The sequence below is a fragment of the Panicum hallii genome, chromosome 3, assembly GCF_002211085.1.
Source record: "Panicum hallii strain FIL2 chromosome 3, PHallii_v3.1, whole genome shotgun sequence".
NCBI lineage: Eukaryota > Viridiplantae > Streptophyta > Magnoliopsida > Poales > Poaceae > Panicum > Panicum hallii.
In genome coordinates, this window is record NC_038044.1 from 8895033 (window position 1) to 8922277 (window position 27245).

Sequence of the window (27245 nt, forward strand, 5' to 3'; positions counted from 1 at the left end):
ACTTTTCAAAAGGAAAAAAAACCAACCACCGATCCAACTAATCCACTCCCGCCTCTCCCGATCGAGCGGCCACACGTGTCCTTCTCGCTGTCCTCCGTCCGATTCGGGACACGTGTCCCACGAACGGCCACGATGGACGCAGCCCACACGCTTTTCCTTCTTCCGGAACCAAAAAAAAAGATTCCCATCACCCAAAACAAATTGAATAAATCAAACGATAAAAAGGTATCTAAGTAAACGTTGCCACTCGAGACTGGGAGGGGAGGGGAGGGGAGGAAGAATTCGGCTCCAAGTCTTCGGGCTCACAGATTTGGTAAAATTTTCCCCCACCGCAAGTGCGATGCTTCCGTGTTTCTATCATCCTTTTCTATATTAGCGCGTTGCCTTGATCCGAGGGTTTGGCACCTGTCCCTTCCCTTCCTTCCCCGGCGCAATCTTTGCTTCCGCGATCTCGCCCGGCGATTTTTCTTTGAGGTTTCTTATTGCAAATCTTGGGCGCGACCTTGGCATTGATTCGGCTTTAAGTGGCCGAGGTGATTGTTTCGTGTGGTTCTGCTCTTGTTCTTGGCGCCGTTGATTCTTGGTTGTTCATGGGTTCGTGAATCTTTCAGGCGGTCGGAGTGGAGGTGCCCGTGGTTGACCGTTTGGTGAGGTGATTTATCTTTTTCTTGCTGGTGGACTTAGTATTTACCTAGTCTCTTGCGATTTGTGGAACTGATAAGTAGTGGGCAAAATGTGGTGGCAAGTTAACAATCATTTGGTGGACATAATTACCATGCTACTCTTTTGATTGACCTCGTGGTAGGCATGATTGTTGTTGCTACTGTGTATCACCATATAAGACTGGAAGAGCTGAATTTGTTACATTAGAACTTGCTTGGGTTGTAGAGTTATTGTTTTATTTGTTTGTTCTCTTCTTTGAAGAGAACTTAAGGTTCTAAGTTCAACTGTTTGCTCAGTTTCAGTAGGATTTGTCAATATGGGGCTCCAAACTCATTATGTTTGTAACTTGTGATCCCTTAAATTATCATCCTAGTATTCTATTCTATGACTATGGCATGTGTAGAAATTGATGAGAAGCCTTCCCGCATAAATTTTCATTTCCACACAACTCAAGCTATTAGGAGTTTAGGAGGAATTACAAACTCATGCCCTCACAGGATGGGACATAACATATGGACCTCAGAACATCTCTAGAAGCTGGATTTGGTACTTTGTGCTACTTTAATCCTGTCCTGCAGTGAACCATATGTCGTATCTCGGGATGCTCAATTGAAGAAAATATGCCCTTCTTTCCCCTAATGGTTGTCATTTGGTAATTGTATACAACATTTGCAAATGCTCGATCCAAAAATTGTTTCAGAATGGAGTTCCAAATCATATGTTGTAGTCATTTGTGTCGACCTTCATGCCTATATTACAGATCCATATTATTATTGCTTGTGTTGCTCCTTCAAGACTTCCCTACTTAAAGAGAGATAGCTAAACAGCTTATTGATTTCAAGTGATCCTTTTCTTTCAGGTGGATTGGAGGTAACTTGCTACTGTAATTGGGACAGAGCAAAGCACATTATCTTGTAAAATCTGGATTTCGCTACTTTTATCTTAAATCAAATCAGCTCTGTTTCTCGGAACAGGAACCATTAATTTCCCATGCAATCTCTTGGTTGATGGATGCTCTTCCTGTTGTATCAGAAAGAGAAAGTCAAACAGATAGTCACCCTTTACTCATGGAGCATGTGATTGGTCTCCCAAGGGATGATGTCCCTTCTTCTTCTACACCTCGTCGAGACAATCATGATGGCATGGATCAACTGCCTCTTGACTCAGAAAGTTCTTCTGGAACAACTGCTGCATCTAACTCTCCGAATGCTCCTGTAGCAAGAAGAGATGATAATCGCGGTCCTCGCCGGCAAAGTCCTCTGAATTCTGGCTTCTGGATCTCAGTTGAACTAGTTGTAAATCTTAGCCAGATTATAGCTGCTATTTGTGTTCTGTCTGTATCAAGGAATGAACATCCTCATGCTCCATTGTTTGAGTGGGTCATTGGTTATACAATAGGTTGTATTGCAACTCTTCCTCATCTTTACTGGCGCTATCTCCACAGCAACCACCTGGCCACTGTGCAAGAATCAACTAATCAGAACTACATTCCAAACAACATCCCTGAAAGTAATTCTTTTGCGGAATTTTCTGCCCCTCGAGTGTCTGAAGCTGGTGTTGTAACTGGCACAAATGGAGATTCAAGAAACAACGTGGTTACTGTAAATCCAAGGTACATTACTGCTTTTGTTTATATATTTCTCTTCCTTCATCATTCACTTCCACTGTCTATATCTGTGAAATGTGGTCATAAGTTGCATGGTGTGTAATACTTTACATATGAGTGATTAGGGATCGGTCAATATTATGCACTGAGGCCTGAGTGGTATTGCAAAGAGAATTAATTTGGCAACGTGCTTTCATTATTCATATATCTTGTGTCGTTACTTTCTTTCCCTCAAGAAGTAACAATTGATATAATACAGGTCTGACTAATCTTATCAGATCTGACCTGTTAGATAAAAAAAGGAGTGAAATTGCTTGGCACTTGGCACAGTAAAAGAACTTAGTAATGCAGTAATATTTCTAACGTTTTATAGTCCCACTGTTTTGGTATCCATTGCAGTTTACCTATGTACGGTCAATACAGGTTATCAGAATCATAAATGCTTTGTTGGTTAGCTTCTCTGAGTCCATTCTCTGAATTTCATTCTTGTTCTTGTAGGGCCCAAGCTTTTGCTGATCACTTCAAAATGGCTCTGGACTGTTTCTTCGCTGTATGGTTCGTTGTGGGAAATGTGTGGGTGTTTGGTGGACGTTCTTCTGCCCATGAGGCGCCAAACTTGTACAGGTGCGCTCCTAGCCCGCCATGATGCAGTATCTTTGCAACTTATTTAGATGTTTCATGGTGTACTCATGTTTCCAGGTTGTGTATAGCCTTCCTCACATTCAGCTGCATCGGCTATGCTATGCCCTTCATTCTCTGCGCACTGATATGTTGCTGCCTCCCCTGCATAATCTCTGTAATGGGCTTCCGAGAAGATTTGAACCAAAATAGAGGTGCCAGTTCAGATGCTATCAATGCGTTGGGCACATACAAGTTTAAATTGAAGAAGCCTCGTAATGGAGATGGAAATGAAGGTGGCAGTGGGGTCTTGGCTGCTGGAACAGACAAGGAACGGGTTGTTTCTGCTGAAGATGCTGTGAGATTTTCTTCTGCACTAATGTTAACTTCACTACTATTTCTGTCCTCGTGCATAATGCAAAACTAAATTGACTCTTTTGGTCGCAGGTTTGCTGTATCTGCTTGGCAAGGTACGTGGACAATGACGAACTCCGGTTGCTCCCATGTGGTCACTTCTTCCACAAGGACTGTGTCGACAAGTGGCTCAAGATAAATGCACTGTGCCCCCTCTGCAAAGCTGAGCTTGACGTTGTCTCGATGACTGCTCCAGCCATGGGCTTTGGGCGCCGCCACAGTGACAACAGGGTAGGAAACGACATTGAATCGCAACAGTAGCTATGGCGGCTTGTCCTATGGCTGGAGCAAAGCCATAGGACAACGTGCCTTTGATGCAGCTTTCCACAAGAGCAATTTGTAAATTATATATAGTGTAGATTGTACGGTCGATCGATGAGCGTCGGTCGATGAGCCCTTATGTTCCAACAAGTTATTTCCTGACTGGCTGATATCTCCTGTCGTCCATATGTGTTGCTTCTAGCTTCGTTCCCTACCTCCAGAGTTACCATTGTGCAACATGTTCTGGATGCTGATATGATCCTGTTGATTATGAAATGCAGTCCTGGTAGCACGGCTTGGGAAACAGGACAGCTGTTGCCCCAATGCTGTCGTTCCTGCTGCATTCGCCTCTCAGATTCAGGAACTTGTTTGTGCCTCCGAAGATTGAAAAGGCCTTTTAGTATGATCTCTCAGCATATATTGTTTCGTCTCTCAGTGAAATGCGTTGCCGCAGGAGTGCGCTGAGCGTTTGCTTCCTGAAATAAACCAGACCTCTTTGTATGTCTGAAGTTGTCATTCTGCTGTTGCTGCATAGTGTTTGAGCCTTTGCTTAAATAAGGCCGACCTGCATGCAGCTATGAATGGGGCAATCTGCTGTTGCTGCACAAGAATGTAGCTACAGGTCTCCGCTGGAGTGTTGCTGTGTTGGTCAGTTTGACGACGGCTGCTGAGTACGATCTCAAGAAACAGGTAGTCAGAGACTAATTTGACCAAAGCTGTAAATAAACGTGCAAAGACTCCATCGTATAAATCATCTGGAACAGTTAGCCCCACCTCAATCGATCAAATAATTGCAAGCGCAGTACAGATTCTCGATAATTATGTGTGCGTATCATGAGGATGGATGGCAACCATTAGGAACCTGCATCGCAGGTTCAGAAATTCCTGTCAGATACTAACATAGGACCATGAGTGCGTAGCTGGTTCTGAATCATTGGACAGTTATTTGATGATCAGGTGAGGTGTTGCAGAGGGCCAAAGCAACGGTCTGTGAGCAGATCCAAGATATGCAGTGGAATCTGCAGGCAGGAACAGGGCATGTGTGCGCCTCAACTGGCTGAGCACGACTATGAGTTGCCATGGCAGGATGCAGGATGCTACCAAGTCTCGGGATGACGAGTCACCTATCATTTCACTTAGCAAGTTCACTGCACCTAACGAGCTGAACAGTGCGACAGATACGTTGTATGAGTTGAAGTACTTGACTCTCTTTTTTCGTTTTCCATCCGAAACGAAAGCGTCGGAGCAAAATCATATTTAACCACCTTCTTAAAAAAAGGAAAGGATTAAAGACTACTAGTACATATATGTTTGTGAGTAGTAATTGATCTAAACAAAGTGTTGATCTCTCCTGACATTAGATAAAAAAATAAAAGCAAGGTTCATACCTTAATAATGTTTATGATTCATCGCAAAGTACTACTGCATGATTATTACGTAACTAACTGGAGTATAAATATTTCCTTTTTTTTGTCGTCCACCGCCAAAGAAGAATAAACTGATGGATGGAGAGCTCCAATCATTGTTCTTGCTTGCTCGCTGCCATATACCAAAACAGCAAAACACGACAGAGACTACAGCTCATGACAGGCACCATGTTCTTCTCTCGGGCAGTATTCCTTCTGTCCAACTCCTAATCAATAACCACCAAGTGCAATCCAGCAGATCGAAGCAACAAGAAAAGAGAGGGAAAAACAAATTAACAATCATGGCGTGAGAACCGAGACATGGAACTTGTATCTCAGAAAAGAGACGCACATTGTGCCTGCCTGCTGTACATGTAGTACTGTAACTCCATTTTACACTGTTTTCTTGACAAGGATGAAGCCTCGGAGCTGACACCATCTATCCATTTTTAACCGTATTTCTGTTGCCACAACGTAACTTCGATTGAGCAATCACCGGGCGATTGCCATCAGAGACGAGTACGGTAGGCTTGAGGGAGGGAGGGACACACGGGCGGGGCGGGGAAAACGTGTGGCGCCCGCTGCCTCGCACGTGTGGTCCCTGCCTCTGGTCAGAGATAGCCGCAGGGGTAGATGCGCCCGGGCCGGCCGGCCGGCGGTCGCCGCCGGTGGAGGAATTGATGCACGCAGAACGTGGTGTGCCGCGAGATAGATGGCGAGGAGCCACCCGCGGGGCGTTTCGACCTCGTGTCGTGTGGGGGCGTGTGGCGGCGGATAAGACTGGCGACGGTGGCATGCACGGACGGTGCCGGATCCTGCTCGCGGCCGCACTTTGCACTGCTGCCACTGTCAGAACGCGGGCCCACGCTTGACCGGCCTCCTCTCGCACGCCGGGAATTTACAACTTTGCCCTAGCGTCTGCCTATTTTTCACAGCATAGCAGGACCTTCCTGCACCAGCGCTTTGCTGCCAACAAGTTCATGCGGGCAGGGGTGGTAAACGGTCTTAATTTTCAGTCCAAGAGTATCTCCAACGGATTATTTATACCTCACATTTAAAATACATTCTATCTTCATTACCAATAACTACTTTTCTATTTTATACTTTTAGTAATGGTTGCTGCAACAGACTACCAAAATCCAATCACCAAGAATAAGGTAGAGGAATAAATTCTCTTCATTTAGGATGGAGGAAGGTGTGTTTTGGTGATCGCTAAAAATCTTTAGGTATTAGGGATTGTACTGGTAATCTACTGGAACACTTCCAATCATCAAAATATTATTTTTTATTAGGGAGAGGGATGAGTAATCTGTTAGAGATGCTCTGAGGATCGGGCTCTAAAAAATCAGACTCTAATTTTATACAATTTTAAGCTAAAAATATATAATAGTCAAATTAGAGTGCGAAGAGAGGGCCACGATCCATTACGCTTTAGTGTCCTTTTCGCGCTACCTGTTGCTATCGAAGTACGCCGCCAGTGCCTTTGAAAATCGAGTGCCTTCGCGCCCTTCAAGTAGCATACGATTTCCTGTCTTAGTCATGCCCAAATTAGTGGCATGATGTAAGCTAGTACTGTATATATTTCTTTCTTTTAACAAAAAATATTGTACCAGTCGGCCTGCATGCATCAGATCCTAGTCAGGAGCCCGCCTTTTTGCTAACCGATCCATGTACTGCCTGACTACCTGAGTGAGCTGAACGTCACCACTAGCGCACTAATCGTCCCGCTGGCACCGTATCAGTGCGGCGAACGGACGAATGTCTCCTAATCATTGCGCTAATCTAATCACGCCACAAATTCCGAATGACCTGAAACGCTACGCCTAACTCATTGTACGTCATGGATCACATAACTAATATACATCACAAGGGATTATTGGCTGCGTTAGTTCCTAACCCTAGATGTCATGAACATTGGAGGAGACAAAGGTCTTGCTCCCAAAAACAGAAGGCAAAGGGTGGTTACTTTTCAAGGCGTCGCCACATGGTCAAGCACGAATTTGACAAGATCATGCGTGGTTTTGGATTTTGGAGAGAGTGCTGATTTTTTCTTTTGATAAAATTCCGCGTCTCTCAAAAATTATCTGATCTGTATAAAAATGAAACGAAGTGGTTAAATAAAAAGAGGGAGGGAAGGGACATGATCCGCCCCAATTTCAACTCAAGGGATGCTCTGGAAATTCCCATGAATGATTTTGGTCGATGGAGGACACAATCGTCACTCCAGGCCCCCATGTCGGCCTGCAATGACGAGCCGTCGCGGTCACGTGGGCCCGGGCCATCAGCCCGGCCTAGCCTATATTAACCCCGCTTTCGACTCCGGTGCGAGCACCACGCTTTCCGCACTCCGATTCATCCTCACCATCATCTTGTACTTCTCCGGCCTGCGCCACAGCCGTCGAGCTCTTCTTCTACTCCTGTTTCTCCGTCCATGGAGCTGGCCGCCTCCACGTCCGCCTCCGTCTGCTCGGCGTACAACCACCTCTCGGCGCCGGCGCCGGCAGCCGGCGGTGACAGCGGAGACCAGGCGGCGGTGTCAGCGCAGCAGCTCGCGCGGCGGCAGAGGAAGCACGGCGGAGGCTGCGCGGGGCTCCGGCGGCGGTGCTACGCGGTGCTGAAGCAGCAGCGGACGCGGCTCTACATCCTCCGGCGCTGCGTCACCATGCTCCTGTGCTGGCACGAGCACGACGACCTCTCCGACTGAGGAGCATGGGCCGCCCCGCTCCGTCCTGGTTAGAGCCCGGCTGTATCTACGCGGGCCGGGCCTGGTTTCCATGCTCGATCTGTATGTAGGAAACCCAGAGAGAGATGCGCGTGCACGTGGACACTGCCAGCCTGTCAAAAATAATCAGACGCTGGTGGATTTTCATTCTGAAATTTGGCGTGTGTTTGAGCAACAATGCTTGTGATTCGACGGAACTGCAATTCATGTACCAGTCCGTGTCACCATGTCGGCTCTCTACCGAACCACGCGGCGCCCAGTGTGGGCATAGCCGCATAGTGAGCGCCAGAATAACGCTAGGAGAAAATGCGGCGGGGACGAGAAGTAGGGAATGGCGCAAGCTGTGGTGGTTCAGGAGTTTGAGCTAACCGGAACAGACGAAGCCGTGATCTTTCTTACCCGCCAGGGCTGTACATCTTGGCGGGTAATACATCGCATATGTTACCAAATATGTATCGATCACCTGAAGCATGTCCCACAGGCTAACATAGAATAAGCGGTCCAATTAAATTTCTGCAACCCATCATGCAGGCGCTACGAAGTGATGACTCCTCTATTTACACGTTTTATTTTGTCCGACTGCATGCATGCATGCAAAGCTAGTGCATCTTTTTTCTTTTTTCTTCTCTTTTGGTTTTCTTACTCTTTTCTTTTCTTTCTTTTTTTCTCTTTCTATTTTCTTACCTCCCCCCCTATTTTCTTTTCTTTCTTTCTGTTTTCCATAGATTCTTTAACAAAAAATCATATATTTTTTTTACCATTGCCCCTCACAATTAATGCAACAAAAAATACCACATATGAATATATTTAATTTTTCTTTTCTATTTATTTTCTTCTTATGTTTATTTCTCTTGTTCTTTTTCTCTCTTTCCTATTTCTTTCCTTCTATTTTTATTTCTCTCTCTCTTTTTCAACTCTTGGTGTCTATTTATTTTTTCTCATGTACATAATATTTATTTAAATTATTTTTATAATTTATATTAATTATGTTTATTTTTTATATAATCACATGTTAATAGACTTATACTTACCTGTACTACAGTATAAACTAATTATTCATATTTAAGAGCGAGTAGAGCTTAGTGTATGCTAGTTTATTTATTGTAGACTCATAAGTTGGGGGTGTGAAATGATTTATTTTCTTTATATGCTAACTTGTTTATCATGTGTATATATGCCTATAAAAGTAAATTTATGATGTAGATGCATTTGCTCGCATGTAAAATTATTTATATGCATGAAACTGATTTGTTCGCAATGCCCAATTATTTTTTCGATTTGTAAATTCAATTGTTCAGCGTGACTGACTTATTTTTTCGTGATATGCATTATTTATCCTATACAATCAAATATTCGTGATGTTTAATATTTTATTTGTAACATAGTATTATTTGTTTGTCATGTTATTTTTTTGTTCGTATAAAATAATCATTTATTCGTGTTGTTAAAATATTTATTCCTAGTAGTCGAAATTAATTATTTAGTATTGAAAAATCTACTTTTAAAAGATATCGTACAAAGATAGGCAAATGTGGTCTTATTTTGAAGATATTGTCACAAGAAAGATAATGGTGTAATCGGAATTTAATTTGGATACATATTGTAAGATTTATTGATTTTTTCAGTTTGAAACCCCTTTGCATGTGGTATAAGTTATCGATTTTTGTCTCCACTTTCACATGCATATCTTATTCTCTTTCCTCTTGCGGGGAGTATTACCCGTGATGCTAATTTTTCCGTTAAGTTTGTGGGCACGCGCTAACGGGCCTAATGTGCGGCCCAAAACAGCGACCGCATCCCGTAGCGAATAAATCATATCCTCTTCCTAAAATGATGAATAATCGCGCCCTTCCTTACCCAAGCCGCAAGATCATTACCATCACGGATCTGCTTGTCAATTCGGATTCCAATTTTAGAGATCCATTATCTGCAAAAGCAAGCATCACTGTGTCTCGATAACCATACCTTGGTCCCCTGGAGATCAACAAAGCAATGTATAAAAACAAATATATGTATTGAACGAATATGGTGGCTACAGAAAGCTCAAATATGTCATTAGGAGAAAGGGTGTCGTTTTTCAATCGTAGCTTCATAGATCAGCTGAACGACTGAACCAAATATATATACGAGTAGCTAACACGAATTTTGTTGATATAAAAGAAAAAAAGACTCCCATGAGAGATCTAGTTAAGATATTTAAGATCTTGTTTGGCAGAGCTCTAAAACCAGTTTCTAGCCTGAATTTAGAAAGAGCTTGGTGGAGTAAATCTCCAGCCGGGTGGTGGAATACACCCGCCTAATCCTAATTAAGGATGGGTTCGGAGGAGACTTAAGAGCGCTAGATCGTTGGGTGGATGAACGCAGAAAAGACGCAAGGATTTAGAGTGGTTCGGGCCACCGGAGCGTAATACCCTACGTCCACTTTGGTGTTGTATAGATTGTGTGAACCTGACTGAGCCTGAGGCGTGTGTGTTCCGATGTGTGTGTTGAACCTTCTAACGAGTGCACTCTCCCTTTTATAGTCCAAGAGGAGTGCTTACACTGAGCGGGGCCTCGACAGGTGGGCCCGGCCATCAGGAGCCTGTTCTATGAGAGATATGGAGGTCATCACCTCGAGCTCCTCTCCGTAGTCCTCTCGATCGGAAAGTTGATGTGTGTATCCACAGCCAACAGCCAGGATATGGCTGTGTGCAGCCTTGTCTTGCACAATGTCCGGTGTCAGTGTTGCTCAACAGTGAAGCCGTGCTGTCACTGTTGAGATGGAACCTTCTGTCAGGCGGTGGTACGACGCTGACCCGTTGCGTGCGCACTGTTGCAGCGCACGCCTTGGCTTGCCTATTACAGGCCATCATCACGCGCGCAGCGCCGCGACGGGACTGTACACAGCTTGCGCACTGTGCACGGTGATACGATGCGCCGCCTTGGAAACAGGCGGGCTTACCGTGGTGTCAGCATACTTGCCCCGTGTGTCAGTGGCAGGCCGTACTTTTTGACTTGGGCGCGCCCGGCCCAGCTACCGCATTGAATGCTGGTAGGTAGGCTGGAGACCCGCGAAGGGTCTCCAGCCGCAGGCACGTGGCAGGGCCAGCCCTGATCCCACCGTAGGGCGGCACGAGGCGGCACCGGACCCCTTCCCGAGGGGAGGGGGGTCCGGGCCCCCCGAAGCCGGTTGGAGTGGTCTGGCCCGCAATAGGCTGGCCATCACACGTGGTGGCTCCGGACCTCCCTGAGGAGTCCGGGTCTGCGGGGGCTTCCCGAGAGCTCTCCAACCTCCCTGGGCACGCGGAGGCCCTGGTCCTGAAAGAGCACGGGGAGGATCCGGAGACCACGGTCCCAGCTGTCAAGCCCGGGCCGTATGCCACGTCACCCAGGAGGCGAGGGGGAGATTCCGGATCGTGAGACGCCAAGAGCCTGAACACCCTAGCAGGAGGTACCCCTGTATGTACCGACAGAGCTCTACCAAATATTTTTTCTGATATAAACGATCTATGCTGATTCTATAGAATGATTCTCTGAAATAAACTAAATTTTTTCCGATATAAACGATCTATGCTGATTTTATAGAATGATTCTCTGAAATAAACTAAAGAGCTGAGAGCTTAAAAAATAGCTTCCTATTGGATTGTTTTATAAAATTAATCTTAGAGAACTATAAGAATCAACTTCCATAAATAATTAGAATCAATTGGAGCTCTACTAAAGTGGCCCTGAAGATCACAAGCCGTTAGTTTCCAATAGTTCCATTGTAATAAATGATATATTATACTATAATTTGTCAACTTTCCGAATACAAAGGGAATGAAAAGTACATAAATCATCATTGAATATCATTAGTATTCCATACAAACACACTTTTGAATAGTCTCTCCAAAAGCAGATCCGCCCAAGCGCAATCCAGAGGGCTAGTCTTGGTACTTGGTGGGCTCAGGAGTCAGGACTACCCTGGATTTGGGCCAGTAGTTGGCACATAGAGGCCCAAAATTAAGAAAGCAAGAAAAGGCCCATCAAGCTTTTCTCTTCCTCCCCTCACTCCGCTGTTTTCTCCCGACGACTTCCCGACTCCACGGGCGTGCGCATCCGCGGTTCCCGCCGCTGGCCTCGCTGTGCTCTGTCGCCGACGCGACGTGCTGCGCGCCTGCCGACGCCACGCGCCGCCGCCTCACTCCCTCACACTCCCGTGCCGCCAGCGCCTGCGCACCACTTCACCGCGCGCTGCCCCGCCGCCGCAAGCAGCAAGCAAAACCCTAGGCTAGGGTTTCCACTGGGATTCGTCGCGGCCGCTCGTCGATTCGCCATCTTCGGCCACTGCGCCTCGGCTTCCTCACCTCCGGCGACCCCTCTGCACGGCCTCCTCGTATCAAGCGGTGGTGAGCTCAAATTTGGCTTAGTTAATACGGTACCGGTTCAGTAACATATCCAATTGCTGGATGATGAGTGGATGCTCCATTTTGTTTGTGAATTAGTTCTGCCTCAGGTGAATATATGTACATTACAAATCGGAATCATTTAATCTGGTGCTATTTAGTCCATCAAAGTTATTGAATGATTTTTTAGTCAGCTTCATTGCGCGAATACTTTTTTCCAATATAAGTGAAGATGACATACTTAACACTTTCATGGACTGAGGAAGCGTAAAACGAACAACTTAGGCTAGTATTATAATTTTCTATTTATGCAACCTTACTGTTTATATTGTAACTTATGCGAGCTGAATACATGCGTACCATACTTTTGGTTAATTTATATTCGTATACCCAATTTCTTAGTGAATTTTGTACCTGTATACCATATTGTATATCCGATTATGCTGAACTGCAAATTGTAGAACTGGATAGGACTACCCTAGATTCAAATCTTGGGTCCGCCACTGGGCTGCCCTACATTCCTCCAGATCTCAGTTCTCGTCAAGTTTTCCTAAACTTGAGTTGCTTTAGATGCTAACAATTGAATTTGGAATTTTGGATATGATGTGGGAAAATAATATTCTAGCTCACTTGATGATTTGAATATGATGGGATATCTTGTTCTTGACACTGTACAAGTCCTTGCATTTAGGATCCTGACTAGGAACTCCTATTCTGGATGTCATCTGTGTCAGTTTGGGCAGAGACGATTAGCTCTGACTAAGTTTTGGTCCACTATTACTGTAGAGGGATAAGTAGATGATTGTTGCTCATGCTAGTTTACTGAGCACCATTTAGGATTGTGCAAACTGTATTTTGTTGGCAATAATCTTGTGTTTGCATGAATCTGTCCAGGTTCATAGTGTCTAAGTGCAGAGTCTCTAGTAGCAGATTTCCAACTGTTAGTTAGTGAGGATAATAGCCGAATCAAAGTAGTAATGGCTGCAGTTATTAGCTGATTGACCGAGGCTATCTTGAAGTGTATGGCTGTGTTCTATCTTGCAGCACCAAAACCACTGTGTACGTGTGTGTTCTTTGTGTGCGAGCTCCTGGGCTAGCTGTGAGCCTTCTTGGCTTTCATATTTAGGTAGAAGAATCTGCTCCTTTTAATTTTTAATTTTGTCATATGGATAGTTGAGAATCCTTCTCTGAATATAGATAAAGTTCCTCCATGGTTTGGACATGGATGCATCTCATCTCAAGGTGTGCAAGGTTTATTAGTTACTTGCGGATATGTGCATATGCGAGCTGCGGCCCGCTGTTCAATATGTAGCTCTCTCTACCATTTGTCTGGGTTGGTTTGAAATTATCAAATGGCATGTATTCTGAAGGAGATGTGGCATTAATTGCCATTTGAATATTGATTATTTTTAATATTAATTAATAAACTCCAACCCCTAGCATGAGCGGTGCACCTTGGAATCTGTGGCCCCTACCTACTGACAGTTTTACAAAAATGTGATGCATTAGGATTGACGCAATGAGCGTTGAACTTTTGCGTGGATTTTTTGTGTGTGTGCGTGCGCGTGTGTGACACTGGAAGTGAAGCATATGCATAGGCATTGGAGAGAGAGGAGATGAGAGAGAAGCTTACGACCTTTTCTTTGGAGAGATATCCAGTTATTGGTGTATGATATAGGGATAGAGATTTTTCCATATGTTTATTCAGTATACTTAAAAATATTCCACGTTTAATCGCCCAAACAGCATATGGAATTTGATTCATGGAAAAGGATTCTACAGATATCCAAACAAAAAAATTGAGTTCAATCGGATTCTTCGTAATTCATTTCTTGGTTAATATAATTTCTAGAATCTAATTCATGGAACAAGTTTCAATTCCAGGGATCCAAATAGAGTCTGAATGGATTAGAGAAGGGAGAGAAGTAATTATAGTGTGTATATCCTGTTTGATAATGGCATTGTGGCGAATCTCATTTGCAGGAGGTGAAGCTCAGTTTTCATAATAGCAAAATTCCATTTTTCTCCTTTTAAGGGGGCGTTAAAGATTTCCAAGCGAGCCAGTGTTACTGGTGCCAAAGAAATTCCCTGTCTCCACTCGCCCTCTTCCCCCTTTTTGATAGCCTTGAGACCTGTATCAGCTCACACCATTGGACTTGATACCCAAGGTGCGGGTGCAGTTTGTTTCAAAAAAGTTTGAGGCTTCAACCGAATCCCCGCGCTCCCAGCTTTAACTCTTGCCATAGTGCTTGTTTGTGTGGATGGTCTACTTGTTACTGAGTTACCATGCTCTTTTGCAGGGTTTTGAAGGTGGCGTGATCTGTCCGGTCCTCAAAGATGTATATAAAGAAGGTAATCTGTGCTGCCTTGGGCACAATTTAGTGGCAGTTCTCATGAAAACGTGTTGACTTAGTAGCCGTCTGTCTGTACAGGTCATAATCGAAGGGTTTAAGAGCTACCGGGAGGAGATCTCAACAGAGCCCTTCAGCCCCAAAGTTAACGTAGTCGGTAAACCCCCACTGCCGTTCCCTCACAAACTAACTTCACTATAGGGTAATTAGGTTCATGTGTTGTGCTTGCTAGTTGATCTAGAGACATTGGGTAGGTTAATTGCAATCTCCATCACTTAATGTGCTCTTATAAATCAAAAGCAATCTCCATCTATATTGAGCCTGCACTAGATAAATCCTTATATAGTAGGTTAATTGCAAAGCTCGAGCGATGAACCACTGATCAACATTGGGCACTTCTTCATGATTCAAATATTCTTATCTCCTAAATTGGGATATATATATATATAACAGACTCTATCAGCAAACCATGACCTTGCTATGAAACATATGGTTAAATCCTTGTAACTCTTCTGTGTGCATGTTGTTCTGTTGCATGGTAGTAACCTTTCAATCCTTTGATTGAATTTGTTGCATGTGCTAAAAGAGTGGAACCGGAACTTTAATGCATAGTTCTTGGCTCCTAATGAACTGACATTTATTTGGTTGTTTGTCACAGTTGGAGCAAATGGATCCGGCAAATCAAATTTCTTTCATGGTAATCTTAAACATGTGATGCTGTTAGATAATTCATGCTGCTCCTATATGAGACTATTCTCTTAATTTGGCCATGCTTATTGCTCCAGCTATACGATTTGTCCTGAGTGACATGTTTCAGAATCTGCGGAGTGAAGATAGGGGTGCTCTTCTCCATGTATGCGTCCTCTTTGTTTAAGCAATCTAGATAGTTGGAATAGGTAACTGTTGTTTCGTACTTTACTAATAACCATTTCCAGGAAGGTGCTGGACACTCGGTTGTATCTGCTTTTGTTGAGATCGTGTTTGATAATACAGACAACCGTATTCCAGTAAGTCCTCTAATCTGTTCCAATTTTAATTTACTTATTCCAAATTGTCTTCTTGAGTCTCAAACTGCATATTTTGATGAAAAATGTTGACTCCTAGATCTTTTATAGTAGGCACTTATATAATTATAAGCTCTGCATACGTGATTTGGTTCATGTAAGGAAGTTGACAGCCATTGCTCCAGTCACTTATTAACATGCTCTAGCAACAACTGTGTGATGATTGCCTTTTCTCCATCGGCACAATAACGTACAACATGTTCCCTGTTCTTCCGGCTGCGAATGAAAATACTTCTTTGCTGCAGGTTGATAAAGAGGAGGTACGCTTGCGCAGGACCGTTGCTTCAAAGAAGGATGAATACTACCTGGACGGGAAGCATGTCAGGCACGTTATCGTTTTGTTGTATGCCCTAAACCAGTCCGGCAATGTTTTATCCTATTGTTTGCTCAGGGCTACTTTTTATTGTTATGTCCAGTAAAACTGAAGTCATGAATCTTCTAGAGAGTGCCGGTTTCTCTCGTTCTAATCCATACTATGTTGTCCAGCAAGGAAAGGTAACAAGTACTGACCTGGTCATTCCTTTCATCTGTTCAGATATTATGTATTTATGTCAACAAATTTGTCATCTGTAGATTGCATCCCTTACCCTAATGAAAGATTCCGAACGATTGGATCTTCTTAAAGAGATCGGTGGTACACGTGTTTACGAGGATAGACGGCGTGAGAGCTTGAAAATAATGCAAGATACAGGTAAGTTTGAATTACCACAATTCTTTATATAACTTGGCATGTCGAGATGACAGTTCCTCCTTTATGAGCAGCTAACAAAAGGAAGCAGATTGATCAAGTTGTTCGGTACTTGGAAGAAAGACTAAGAGAACTTGATGAAGAGAAAGAAGAACTGAAGAAGTACCAGCAGCTTGACAAACAGAGAAGATCACTTGAGTATACTATATTGGACCATGAGCTAAATGATGCAAGGAATGAATTAGCTTCGGTAAGACCTACAATTTCAGTTAACTTTTAAACATTTTTGGATGTTATTTTTATTCTGCTCCAACAAATTGAAATAATTTGAATAGAAAATGAAGGAAGGCATTGGGATTGAATTTGATGATCAAATCATTGACATCTACTACATAGGCCAATTGCCTGATGATCTCTCTGATACTCTTGACTGTCTCATACTCTGATGGGAAAACCTTAGTTTTCTGGAGAGCATAGGAGCACTACTTTTGAAATGCTTGTTTCATCATCTTTACAGCGAATGCTTCTTTTGTTTTATTTGCTCCTGTTGTAGTCAAGGGCCTGCAGTTCATCTTGTCATACTTCATACTTATCTTTAATATCACTCTGGCTGCTCTTGTGAGTGCATTTCCTGTGAATTGGTATGGATTTGTATTCCTCGACATTTCCAATAAAAATGTAGCAATTGATTGTGCTGCGTTCACTATCTAAAAGATCGGCCTTTTCATCTGATCAGTTAGGTGGGTTGTACTCTGGTGTTTTTTTACTAATCTAAAGATTATTTGTATTTCTGTTCAGACAAGCAATTGTTGATGAATGCTATCTTTAATTGCATCTGCTGATGCGCATAAGCATTTAAAATGCATCACCATATTTTCCCTTGCCTGCACACTGTTTTAGTTCTTAGCCATCCCTTGGTGCAACAGTATCACCTTGTGCGGTAATTCCATTGGTCTACTGTACAAAGTACTATAATCAATAATACAATTTTGTAAATCTAACCTTCAGATGCCATCATCCTGATCTATTCTGTAATGACTCTTCTACTTTTTTGTATTTGAATTCGTTGTTGCTTTAGATGGATGATACCCGAAGAAAAATTTCTGAAAGTATGTCCCTTGCGGATAATGAAGTGGTGGATGTACGTGAGATGATCAAGAGTTTCGATAAAGAAATAAAAGTCTCAACTAAAGGGATAAATGATACCAAGGCGCAAAAGGAAGGTGTTGAGAAGAGGCGTACTGAAGCACTGAAGGTAGTTGCTCAGATTGAACTTGATTTGAGAGATATAAAGGACAGGATTGTGAATGAGAAGCGAGCAAAGGTATGGCATGTTTGACCTTGTTAATGATTTTTTGTCAGTTATATTTTGCTGTTGTGCTAAAAATAACCTGCTGTTAGGATGAAGCCGCCAGGGATTTGCAGAGTGTGAGGAGGGAGAGTGAAAAGTCAAAGTCTGAATTGGCTGAAATTAGTAAGGTGCATCAGGCCAAATTAAAGGAGGAGGAGGAGATATCAAAGAGGTAAAATGCATTTTTGGATTTATATAGTTTCTTATGAAAATTCATTTCACACTTCCATTTTGTGGGGACAGCATTATGGATCGTGAGAAGCGGCTAAGTATATTGTACCAAAAGCAGGGAAGGGCAACCCAATTTGCAAACAAAGCTGCCAGGGATAGATGGCTTCAAAAGGAAATTGAAGATCTTGAGCCTGTACTTCTATCAAATAGAAAGCAGGTAGTAATCCATTGACTGGTTTGCGTCTACATGGAATGATTCTGCATTTACCACATGTATTTAGTTTGATCCAGTTCATCTGACGTTCTGCCAACAGCCTTCAGCTGTATCTTGGATCCATGCCATGATCCAAGAAACCTTTTTCTTTCAGACTTTCTTTGCTGATCTATGGTTTATATCTATTACATTCTTGCAAATATGACAGGAAGGTTTACTTCAAGAAGAAATTCAGAAGCTTAAAGATGAAATTAGTAATTTGACTAACTACATTGAGTCTCGGAAAAGCGAATCAAGTAAGTTAGAGGCCGCACTTGCAAAAAGACATAATGACTACAATGATTTGAGGAAGCAGAGAGATGTGCTTCAAGAAGAAAGGAAGTATGTAAATTTTTTACTGACAGTTTAATGGTCATAAGCTTGTCATTGAATGGAAGATGTATTGCATTAAAGTTTGTGTACTTAAATAGAACAAAATTCCAGGTCATTTTGGAAGGAGGAATCTGATGTGACAGCTGAAATCGATAGGCTAAAAGAAGATCTTATAAAGGCACAAAAGAGCTTGGACCATGCAACACCTGGGGTATGGAAAATGTTACTTATATGTTCTTTTGTTCATATTACTGATTTTAATTGATATTTTTCCTTCCTCAGGATATCAGGAGAGGCCTGAATTCTGTTAGCAGAATCATTAAGGACCATGGTATTTCTGGAGTTTTTGGTCCTGTGTTAGAACTGGTTGACTGCGAAGAGAAGTTCTTTACAGCTGTTGAGGTCACTGCTGCAAATAGGTATATGATCATACTGCCCTTTTAGATAGTTATATGATGATCTTGTTTATTTATCCTTCTATCAATTGTTTTCTTAGTTCACTAATCCATTATGTTCTTAAATGAATAGCTTGTTCCATGTGGTTGTTGAGAATGATGACATATCAACAAAGATCATTAAAATATTGACTCGAGAAAAAGGTGGAAGGGTGACATTTATACCATTGAACAGGGTGAAAGTCCCAGACCTCAGTTGTCCACAAAGTCCTGATTTTGTGCCGTTGTTAAAAAAATTGAAATATCGTGCCGATCATCGTCGTGCTTTCGAACAGGTATTACAAGGGCGCATATTCTTATCCCCTCCAAATTTATGCCTACATGTTTCATTTGGTTAATTTGATTGAGGATATGTTAGAAGCAGCTTCCCTCATCCATCTGTTGAAATAGTTGCCTTCTTGCTACCATCCGATTAAATACAACCAAATTGAATTATTTAATCTAATCATTCAATTGATATCATCAGGCTATAGGCATGCTATGAATTAGTATCACATTGCATGGAGTACCGGGTTCCTCATTGATGAGAACATGCAGTTGTCTATCGAGTCTCCGGTAATATACACTCAGCTTCTCTTGCTGCTGTTGAGTTCTAGTCTGTCCCATACCTAGATGGGCACCAAGTAAACCTGATCTGAAGGTTGGACACTAGATGGCTGATCTGCTGCATCTAGCATGTCAGTTGATTGGTCAAGCACACTGCTCACATTCACGGCTGCTGCATAGCATCTTGGCCACATGTGCCTTTCCTATGCCAATCACTGCTGTCTGCTGCTTACTTGCGGCTCTCGTTCAAGCCAGCCCTCAGCCCTTTGTTCTCCATGTGCCTCTGCTTGAGCCACAACCGCCATGGAAAACCATTCTTGTATGATGTATTAGACATTTCAGACTATTGATAAGTTCATGTACATACTGAATGTATTCAAGGTGAACCTTTCTTAGAGAAATAGGTTCCTTCCTAATTTATGTGCTCTCTGAGTGCAATGCTGGATGTTTCAGAACACAATGCATACTTCCTCCAACCAAACTCTTTCAACTTTGACTGTCAGTATATAAAGAACTAGACGGATTGACAGTGTTAGATTTATCCTAATCTTCATGCGGTACTTTGGTAAAATATAATTTCTTTTTCCCATGATCATGATTTTATAGAAATTGCGAGTCAAAGTTCGACCTTGTAGACTCAGGTTGTGGGTGTGTGTAGGCTCAGGGTTGCTATCCTTCTTCTTTAATACAAAGATACACAGCTCTCCTGCGCATATGAAAAAAAGGTTCAACATAAGTGTAAAAATTATATTTGTGATCGATACCCTAAACTAGATGAAGCTGCATCAAACTCACCATATATTTCTAGATAAGATGAGGGGTAAAAATTTCTTTTAGGTGGGATATACCAGCCAGACTAACGTAAGTGTCAAGAAAGGAACCAAAAATATATCCCGATGTCAAATAAGGAACATAAGTGTCGAGAAAGGAATGAAAAATAGATCCTGATGTCAAATAAGGGAGGCAAAATTTTCTAGTGTTGTATAGGGAACCAGATTTTATCTGATGCCATATAGGGAATTTTCTCTTCAAACATATGTTTATTTTTAGCACACTTGCGCATTGCATGGTTATATGGGGCTTTTCCTCTTCGAGATACTTAGCTTTCCTTGTCCAATCACCTAAGCTAGCTTCTCAAATCAATTATCTTTCTACATTAAAATTTTTCTTTATTATTTTCAATATCTAACTTTGATATTTCTGTTAGGTTTTTGGCAGGACAGTAATATGTCGAGACTTGGAAACTGCGACTAAAGTTGCACGTAGCAATGGTCTAGATTGCATTACACTCGATGGTAGTCATGAAGACTTTACATTTGAGTTGCCATTATTACTTCAATTCTAAAATTGTTAATTAACTCTGTAGTTAACTGGTTATTATGTCAGGTGATCAAGTGGCAAGAAAAGGTGGTATGACAGGAGGTTTCTACGACTCTAGACGCTCAAAACTGAAGTTTGTGAAAATAATAAGGGATAATAAGACGGCGATCGATAAAAAGATGGTTCATCTAGATAATGTGGGAAACAAGCTAAAAGATATCCTGCTTTTGTTTAATTATAGTTCACTTGTTCTGTTTACATGAGTCTGGTTGAAGACTTATGTCCTGTTATTTTCTCCTAGATAAGTATTGAATACTTTTTTTGAAGCAAAAGGTAGAGCTGCAGAGGGCTCTCTACCTTATAGATCCATTGAAATCATAAAGCGATTGAAACAGTTCACAAAGACAAGCAAACAAGATAAGAAACAAAATTTCTAAGTAATTTGGAAACATTAAACAACAATAAGTTGTCTTATGGTTACTTTTTATATGCAAGAGAAATATTTCATGGTTTAATTTTCTTACTGTTAAATCTTTATCTGCCAGAAAAATGTTAAATATCCTGGATTTTGCTTAACTTCCCATACATATAGATACGAAAATTACAGAGTTAGTTACCAAACAGCAACAAATGGATGCTGAACGTGATCATGCCAAGTCGGAGTTGGAACAATTTAAGGCTGACATCGCCAGTGCAATGAAGCAAAGAGGGTCACTTGAGAAAGCCCTAGGCAAGAAGGTATTTTGTTTTGTTTTCTTCTTGAATTGTTCATGGAGGATTCTTGTTACTCATGCTGCAATCTTATGTGCACTGTAGTTTAACGTTCTAACTTGCAGGAAAAATCACTTGACAACATCCGCAACCAAATTGAGCAAATCCAGTCTAGCATTGCAATGAAGAATGACGAAATGGGCACAGAACTTATTGATCAGCTAACACCAGAAGAAAGAGATCTCCTATCACGATTGAATCCTGAAATTACAGAATTAAAGGAGAGATTTCTATTGTGTAAAAACAGTCGGATTGAGGTTGCTGAAGCATTCAGTAGCAGTTATATTATTTTTTCCAAGAGTCCTTTATGTGCTCTAATCCAGTTAATATTATGTAGATTGAAACAAGAAAGGAAGAATTGGAGACCAATTTATCAACGAATCTTATCAGGCGTCAGAAAGAGCTAGAAGCAATAATTTCATCTGCGGATTCTAGAACCTTGCCTCTGGAAGCTGAGTCGAAAGAGCAAGAATTGAAAAGTTCTAAGAGAAATCTTGATGAGTTAACTTCGTTATTAAAGGGTACATATCACTGATTGACTTCTCTTTCTCTCCCCCATATTAAATGCCTTTAAGGTCTTAAACAATCCTTTGGACAGCTAATGTCGATGCCATACATAACTTCACCAGAAAGATGGATGATCTGAAAAGAAAAAGGGATGATCTGAAGGTAATTATCATTGCTATAGTTTTCATCGTCTGATCTCACACTTATTGACTTGCTATATACTGGTTTATATTTAAATCCAGACTCGTGAAGCTATTCTGGAGCAGACTGTACAAGATGGTGCTAAAGATTTGGAGCAGTTAATGAACAGCAGGAGCACTTATCTAGCCAAGCAAGAAGAGTGCATGAAGAAGATCCGAGACCTGGGCTCATTGCCTGCTGATGCTTTTGAAGCGTACTGCATTCATTCCTTGCATTATCTTTACTTGTTTATGGCATTAGATGTGTCTCTCTAAATGCTCCCTTGGTCCAAGTATATAGGTTATATTTTGTTTTCGTACGGTCATCCAAACTAGACTTTGACCATTGTTTTGTTACATTATATATCATTTATAGCTACATAAGCTAATTAGTGTGGAAGCACTTTTGGGATATGAGTCTAATTGTATAACTTTCATACGCTAAGCATACTTAAAAGTTGACTGAGTTTTAGTCAAATTGTACAAACTTTGACTTTTCCAAAAAAATGCACGGTCTATACAATTGGACAGAGGGAATAGACAACTCTCCATGAGCTAGAATTTGTATTCTGTCAATGGCTTCATTACTCTGTAGGGCTTTTCAGCATATATACTGGGGGTTTTAGAGTGCTGTTCCAGCTTATTTTGTCTTTGGCCAAAATCTAGGTATAAAAGGAAAAACAAGAAACAGCTGCAGAAGATGCTCTATGACTGCAATGAGCAGTTGAAGCAGTTTAGTCATGTCAACCAAAAGGCTCTTGATCAGTATGTGAACTTCACAGAACAACGTGAACAACTGCAGAAAAGGCGGGCTGAACTTGATGCTGGTGATCAGGTAAGGTCACATTAGCATAAATGGTTTAAATTTAGCTAGCTCCATGCTTCTGTCTGAGTTCTGAATGTCCTAAACGCTAGAATCTGAAGAACTTCTGGTCTATGTTACAGAAAATTATGGAACTCATATCGGTTTTAGACCAAAGGAAAGATGAATCGATTGAGCGCACATTTAAAGGGGTTGCAAGGCACTTCCGGGAAGTGTTCTCTGAGCTAGTGCAAGGTGGTCATGGATACCTAGTTATGATGAAGAAAAAGGTCCGCCCTCACCCCCCGCCCCGGCCTGCTCCTTCCTCTTTTGGCTGGAATTGTTCTGATGTTCTGTTTTATTCTGGTTGTTCCTTGATGCAATGGCAATCACCCATAATTTGTAATGATGTTTATAACTATGAATGAATTGCTTTGGGTTCCCTGAAATTTTCACCTGCACTTGCACATATGCTGTTTCAATGGTGAATTTTGCTGACTTTCTAATGTTTATGCGCTCCTTTCTGTTAGGATGGGGATGCAGGTGATGATGATAATGACGAAGATGGACCTCGTGACCCAGATCCTGAAGGGAGAATAGAGAAGTATATCGGTGTGAAAGTCAAGGCAAGTCTTATTTGCATAGGGTGTATATGTATGGGCGTGCATCTACTATTCATTTTGGTAACCATCACATAATTCCAGATGATGAACAATTAGCATTCTAAGTTGTTACATTCCTTTTGGATAATTCTGATGCCTGACCAGTTTACTTTTTCCTTATACTTATATTTAAGGGTTCTCGTGATTCAGGTTTCCTTTACTGGCAAGGGAGAAACTCAGTCTATGAAACAATTGTCAGGGGGGCAGAAGACAGTGGTGGCGTTAACACTGATTTTTGCTATACAACGATGTGATCCAGCACCATTTTATCTGTTTGATGAGATTGATGCTGCTCTGGATCCACAGTACCGAACAGCTGTTGGAAGTATCCTTTTTATTTCTTTTGTCTTAATATTTTTTCATCATAAAAGAATAATGATCTTCTGCTTGTGGCAGTTTCCAGATATTTTGTGGACTCATGCTTTAATGTCTACCACTGGCTTGATCAATGCCTTTTGTAGATCCTTGGAGCAAAAGAAACTTTGCTGCAGCTTTCCTTAAGTTTTTATTCCAGATATGATCCGCGGTCTAGCAGACATGGCTGACACCCAGTTCATCGCGACCACATTCCGTCCAGAAATTGTCAAAGTCGCTGATAAAATATATGGCGTGACACACAAGAACAGGGTGAGCTACATCAATGTGGTGTCCAAGGACCAGGCGCTGGACTTCATTGAGCATGATCAGACGCACAATGCCAGCTAAGGCTGCTAAGGACGACACATGTATTGATCGTAGACACCTATTTTCATACTGAATCTTAGAACCTTCATGTACTTGTAGTTTTGTTGGTACCTACAATATTCAGCTACTCTTCTTTTTCTTTAATGCAGGCAGATGCTGACGTAGAAAGGATAGAGCAGCTTTCGCAACGTTTCTGTTGTCATGGATATTCTGGCCCATGGTTGATGTAGTTGTGTGTATATAGTTAGCTATTGGATAACTTGTTTAACTGTATCTTAGATGCGCAATTTGTGATGTGTTATTGCGAATTTGGGTACCATTTGGTTTGCTGCTGATATTTGGTACAAATTGTTAAACGTTGTACACTGTATGTAGCTGCACAACCTTATTGATTGCTCTTGCATGTTGCATTTCCGAACGAGAGTTTTTTTGTGATTGATTGCTATTTCGTCTCCATTTCGTGTGCAGCAACCATTTGCCGGAGGTGGCGACCACACCTGATGGTTGGGGGAGAATTCGTTACTGATGCGTATATCTTCAAATAGATTTAGTATAAAAACATATTACATAATTAATCAAATGATATTTATTTTATAATATAAATGTTATTACTATTCTGTATAAATTTTTTCGTCTACTTTTCCTTATCCATATGGGAATTTAAGAGAGAGTCAAACTTAAAATTATTTGACCCCTCGCAGCTATTCCAAGGAAATGGACGTAGCTTTCATTTTGCAAAAAAAAAAGTCTAGCAGGCAGCAGATACCCGGCCGGGGCTCTCCCATCAGAATTGCTGGTACAGCTTTTAAATTCCATGGGACTGTATGCAGATCGCTATAAACTGGACCAAGGGATGTGTCTGTGACGTGCATGGAACCAGACCAGACCTCACTTATATTTTTAGGGCAAAGGCATCGCTTGCTGTAGTGCTGTTGCCTGTTTGGTTGTGTTTTTTTTTCTTGCTAGCGTAGCAATAAGTCGCCCTAGTACAGTACTCCTAGGTTACAATTCGTTTTCTCCACTTTGCCATCTAGATGGCTCGCCTTCTTTCTTTCCTTTTCTTTTAACGGAAGCTGGACTATCTGTTACCAATCAGCGCATGCACATGGGCCGCATTGTCCAAATCATCCCGGCACGACGTGCTCCTTCACAGAAGAAGCTTCCGAAGCAACCCATGCTCTTTTTTGTTTTTTGGTAAGAACCCATGCTCTGCTGTACACTGACTCGGCTAGTCGGCTACTCCTACACTATTGACACGAGGATCGCGTGCGCGGGTCCCACATCCCTCCCAGGATAGGAATAGGTTAGGAAGATCCAGATCTACATGCGCCATGGGCCTATTCCGACCCAGCAGTCTGAGACTGAGCTGAGCTAACCGAAACCCCCTTGGTTGCGTCCGCTCCCTGCAGCTGCGTTTGGCGCCGGGACGTTGCCGCTCCTCCCTCGACCGGCCCATGCGTGTTCCGTGCGCGCGTCACGCATGTCTTGCTCCCGTTTCTGCCTCCCTAGTTTTGTCAAAAAAAAAAAGAATCTTCAGAGAGCTGCATTTGCTATCCTAGTCCAACCTTAAAAGGCACTGGTTAACAATCCTGGGAAGCAAAAACTATACTAACAAACATGGGTACCATGCAGTTAGTAGAAATGGCACTGTCACAGATACTATTTTCGCTGAATTAGCATCATGTTACTATAGAACAGAATAAGAACGTAGGAGTAAGGTTAGGTTTGGTTAGTACAGGGTTTATTATAAATCCCATCATATAGATGTTTGATGCTAATTAGGAGTATTAAATATATATTAATAATAAAATAAATTTCATAATCCCTAGATTTTTTTCGAGACGAATATATTAAATCTAATTAGTCCATGATTAGCTCATGTGATGCTGCAGTAAACATATGCTAATCATAGATTAAGTAGGCTTAATAGATTCGTCTCGCGAATAAATCTTAGACTTATGCAGTTAGTTTTATAATTAATTTATATTTAATTTTTAATTTATATTGAAATATTTAACATGACAGAATTTACTAGAAGCACATCAAATCCAAATAGCGCCAAATCGTTACTTAACCGTCCACAGGCTTTCTTTCAGGGAAGAGAAAAACAAAAGCTTCTGCTCCAACGTTCAGGAGGGCCCAGGTTCTCGCGCTTGTAGACACACGGGTACAGAGTTGTAAAAGGTTGCTTTCATGGAACTAAAATTAGGTGGCAAAAGCTGACAGGAACACGTATGATTTCGTAAGGATGGACACTACTTTCAATTCCTGCAGCGAAGACTTTGACCATATTTTGTTTGGACCACGAACTAAACTAATCTTTTGGAGTCAAGTGGGAAAATACAGTAAACAGTGTTTGCGTATGTATGCTGATCAGAGTACCAACAAATGTTACTTTACTGGTGCCACTGCTCACAAATTCTCGAGTCTCGACCATTGATACAGCGATCCTAACCTCCTAACCTGACAGGGACACCACGGCAGAAAGCAGCTGCAGCAACTCTGTCCTTATAATGCAGTTAGAGTGAATAAGAGTTTGTTTGGATGGATTAAAGTTGAGTGCTAAACTTTAACACCTACTAGCACTTATACTTTTTTGTTAAAGTTTTTGGATCCCGCTCCATTAGCACTTTTGTTTGGATCAACTTGTGCTAAAGTTTAGCACATTGAATCCAAACACCCCCTGAGTATTTTCTTTTGGAAATGCAGTTAATTCTACCATATATTATTTAAGTAATAGAATTTCATAAATATCATTTACATCATAAATAACATAATAACTGCTCGAGATATAATCTTACCATCTTCTGTATAAATTGTCGGTACACCGATTACTAGGTACATGATAGATTTAATGTGACGGATCCAAAAACATGATGTAAACCAAAGATGCGCGACCTCGTGAAGCCTTTACGACGGAGCACAATAACACAAGCCACCAAGACCCATCCTTTTCTTTGTTTATTTTTTACACTTTAGTTATTTGAGTAAGGTTTCTCTTCTATTTAAATTAGTTTGCTTCAACCTAATCTAGTAGTGTGTGACTATTTTTGT

The 27245-nt window shown here is 41.8% G+C and overlaps 3 protein-coding genes across 7 annotated transcripts; all 3 read left to right on the forward strand.

Moving 5' to 3' along the window:
* The first annotated feature begins 215 nt into the window (after window positions 1-215).
* Window positions 216-3884, forward strand: LOC112887383 (E3 ubiquitin-protein ligase At1g63170-like). Of its 4 annotated transcripts, XM_025953535.1 has the most exons (6): window positions 243-533; window positions 612-652; window positions 1523-2275; window positions 2768-2893; window positions 2969-3245; window positions 3335-3668. In XM_025953535.1, the coding sequence occupies exons 3-6, from the start codon at window positions 1671-1673 to the stop codon at window positions 3560-3562; spliced, it is 1236 nt and encodes a 411-aa protein (XP_025809320.1). In that variant the 5' UTR covers window positions 243-533; window positions 612-652; window positions 1523-1670; the 3' UTR covers window positions 3563-3668. The 4 variants fall into 4 exon arrangements, with proteins under 4 accessions (XP_025809321.1, XP_025809320.1, XP_025809323.1 ...); XM_025953536.1 differs by lacking the exon at window positions 612-652 and having other exon boundaries at window positions 216-313; XM_025953538.1 differs by having other exon boundaries at window positions 243-652; window positions 3335-3884.
* Window positions 3885-7312: 3428 nt separating this feature from the next.
* Window positions 7313-7901, forward strand: LOC112887287. Its single transcript, XM_025953426.1, has one exon. The coding sequence runs from the start codon at window positions 7400-7402 to the stop codon at window positions 7670-7672; it is 273 nt and encodes a 90-aa protein (XP_025809211.1). The 5' UTR covers window positions 7313-7399; the 3' UTR covers window positions 7673-7901.
* A 3819-nt stretch (window positions 7902-11720) lies between these two features.
* Window positions 11721-24614, forward strand: LOC112884748 (structural maintenance of chromosomes protein 3). Of its 2 annotated transcripts, none has more exons than XM_025950287.1 (30): window positions 11721-12057; window positions 14355-14406; window positions 14487-14562; window positions 15064-15102; window positions 15191-15258; window positions 15341-15412; window positions 15715-15794; window positions 15886-15964; window positions 16043-16160; window positions 16232-16407; window positions 17236-17481; window positions 17559-17680; window positions 17752-17896; window positions 18102-18274; window positions 18377-18476; window positions 18548-18684; window positions 18794-18995; window positions 20474-20561; window positions 20653-20802; window positions 21173-21324; window positions 21423-21614; window positions 21695-21878; window positions 21956-22026; window positions 22107-22258; window positions 22710-22878; window positions 22989-23135; window positions 23376-23471; window positions 23658-23832; window positions 24022-24232; window positions 24341-24614. In XM_025950287.1, the coding sequence occupies exons 2-29, from the start codon at window positions 14392-14394 to the stop codon at window positions 24210-24212; spliced, it is 3615 nt and encodes a 1204-aa protein (XP_025806072.1). In that variant the 5' UTR covers window positions 11721-12057; window positions 14355-14391; the 3' UTR covers window positions 24213-24232; window positions 24341-24614. The 2 variants fall into 2 exon arrangements, with proteins under 2 accessions (XP_025806072.1, XP_025806073.1); XM_025950288.1 differs by having other exon boundaries at window positions 18896-18995.
* Window positions 24615-27245: the final 2631 nt, after the last annotated feature.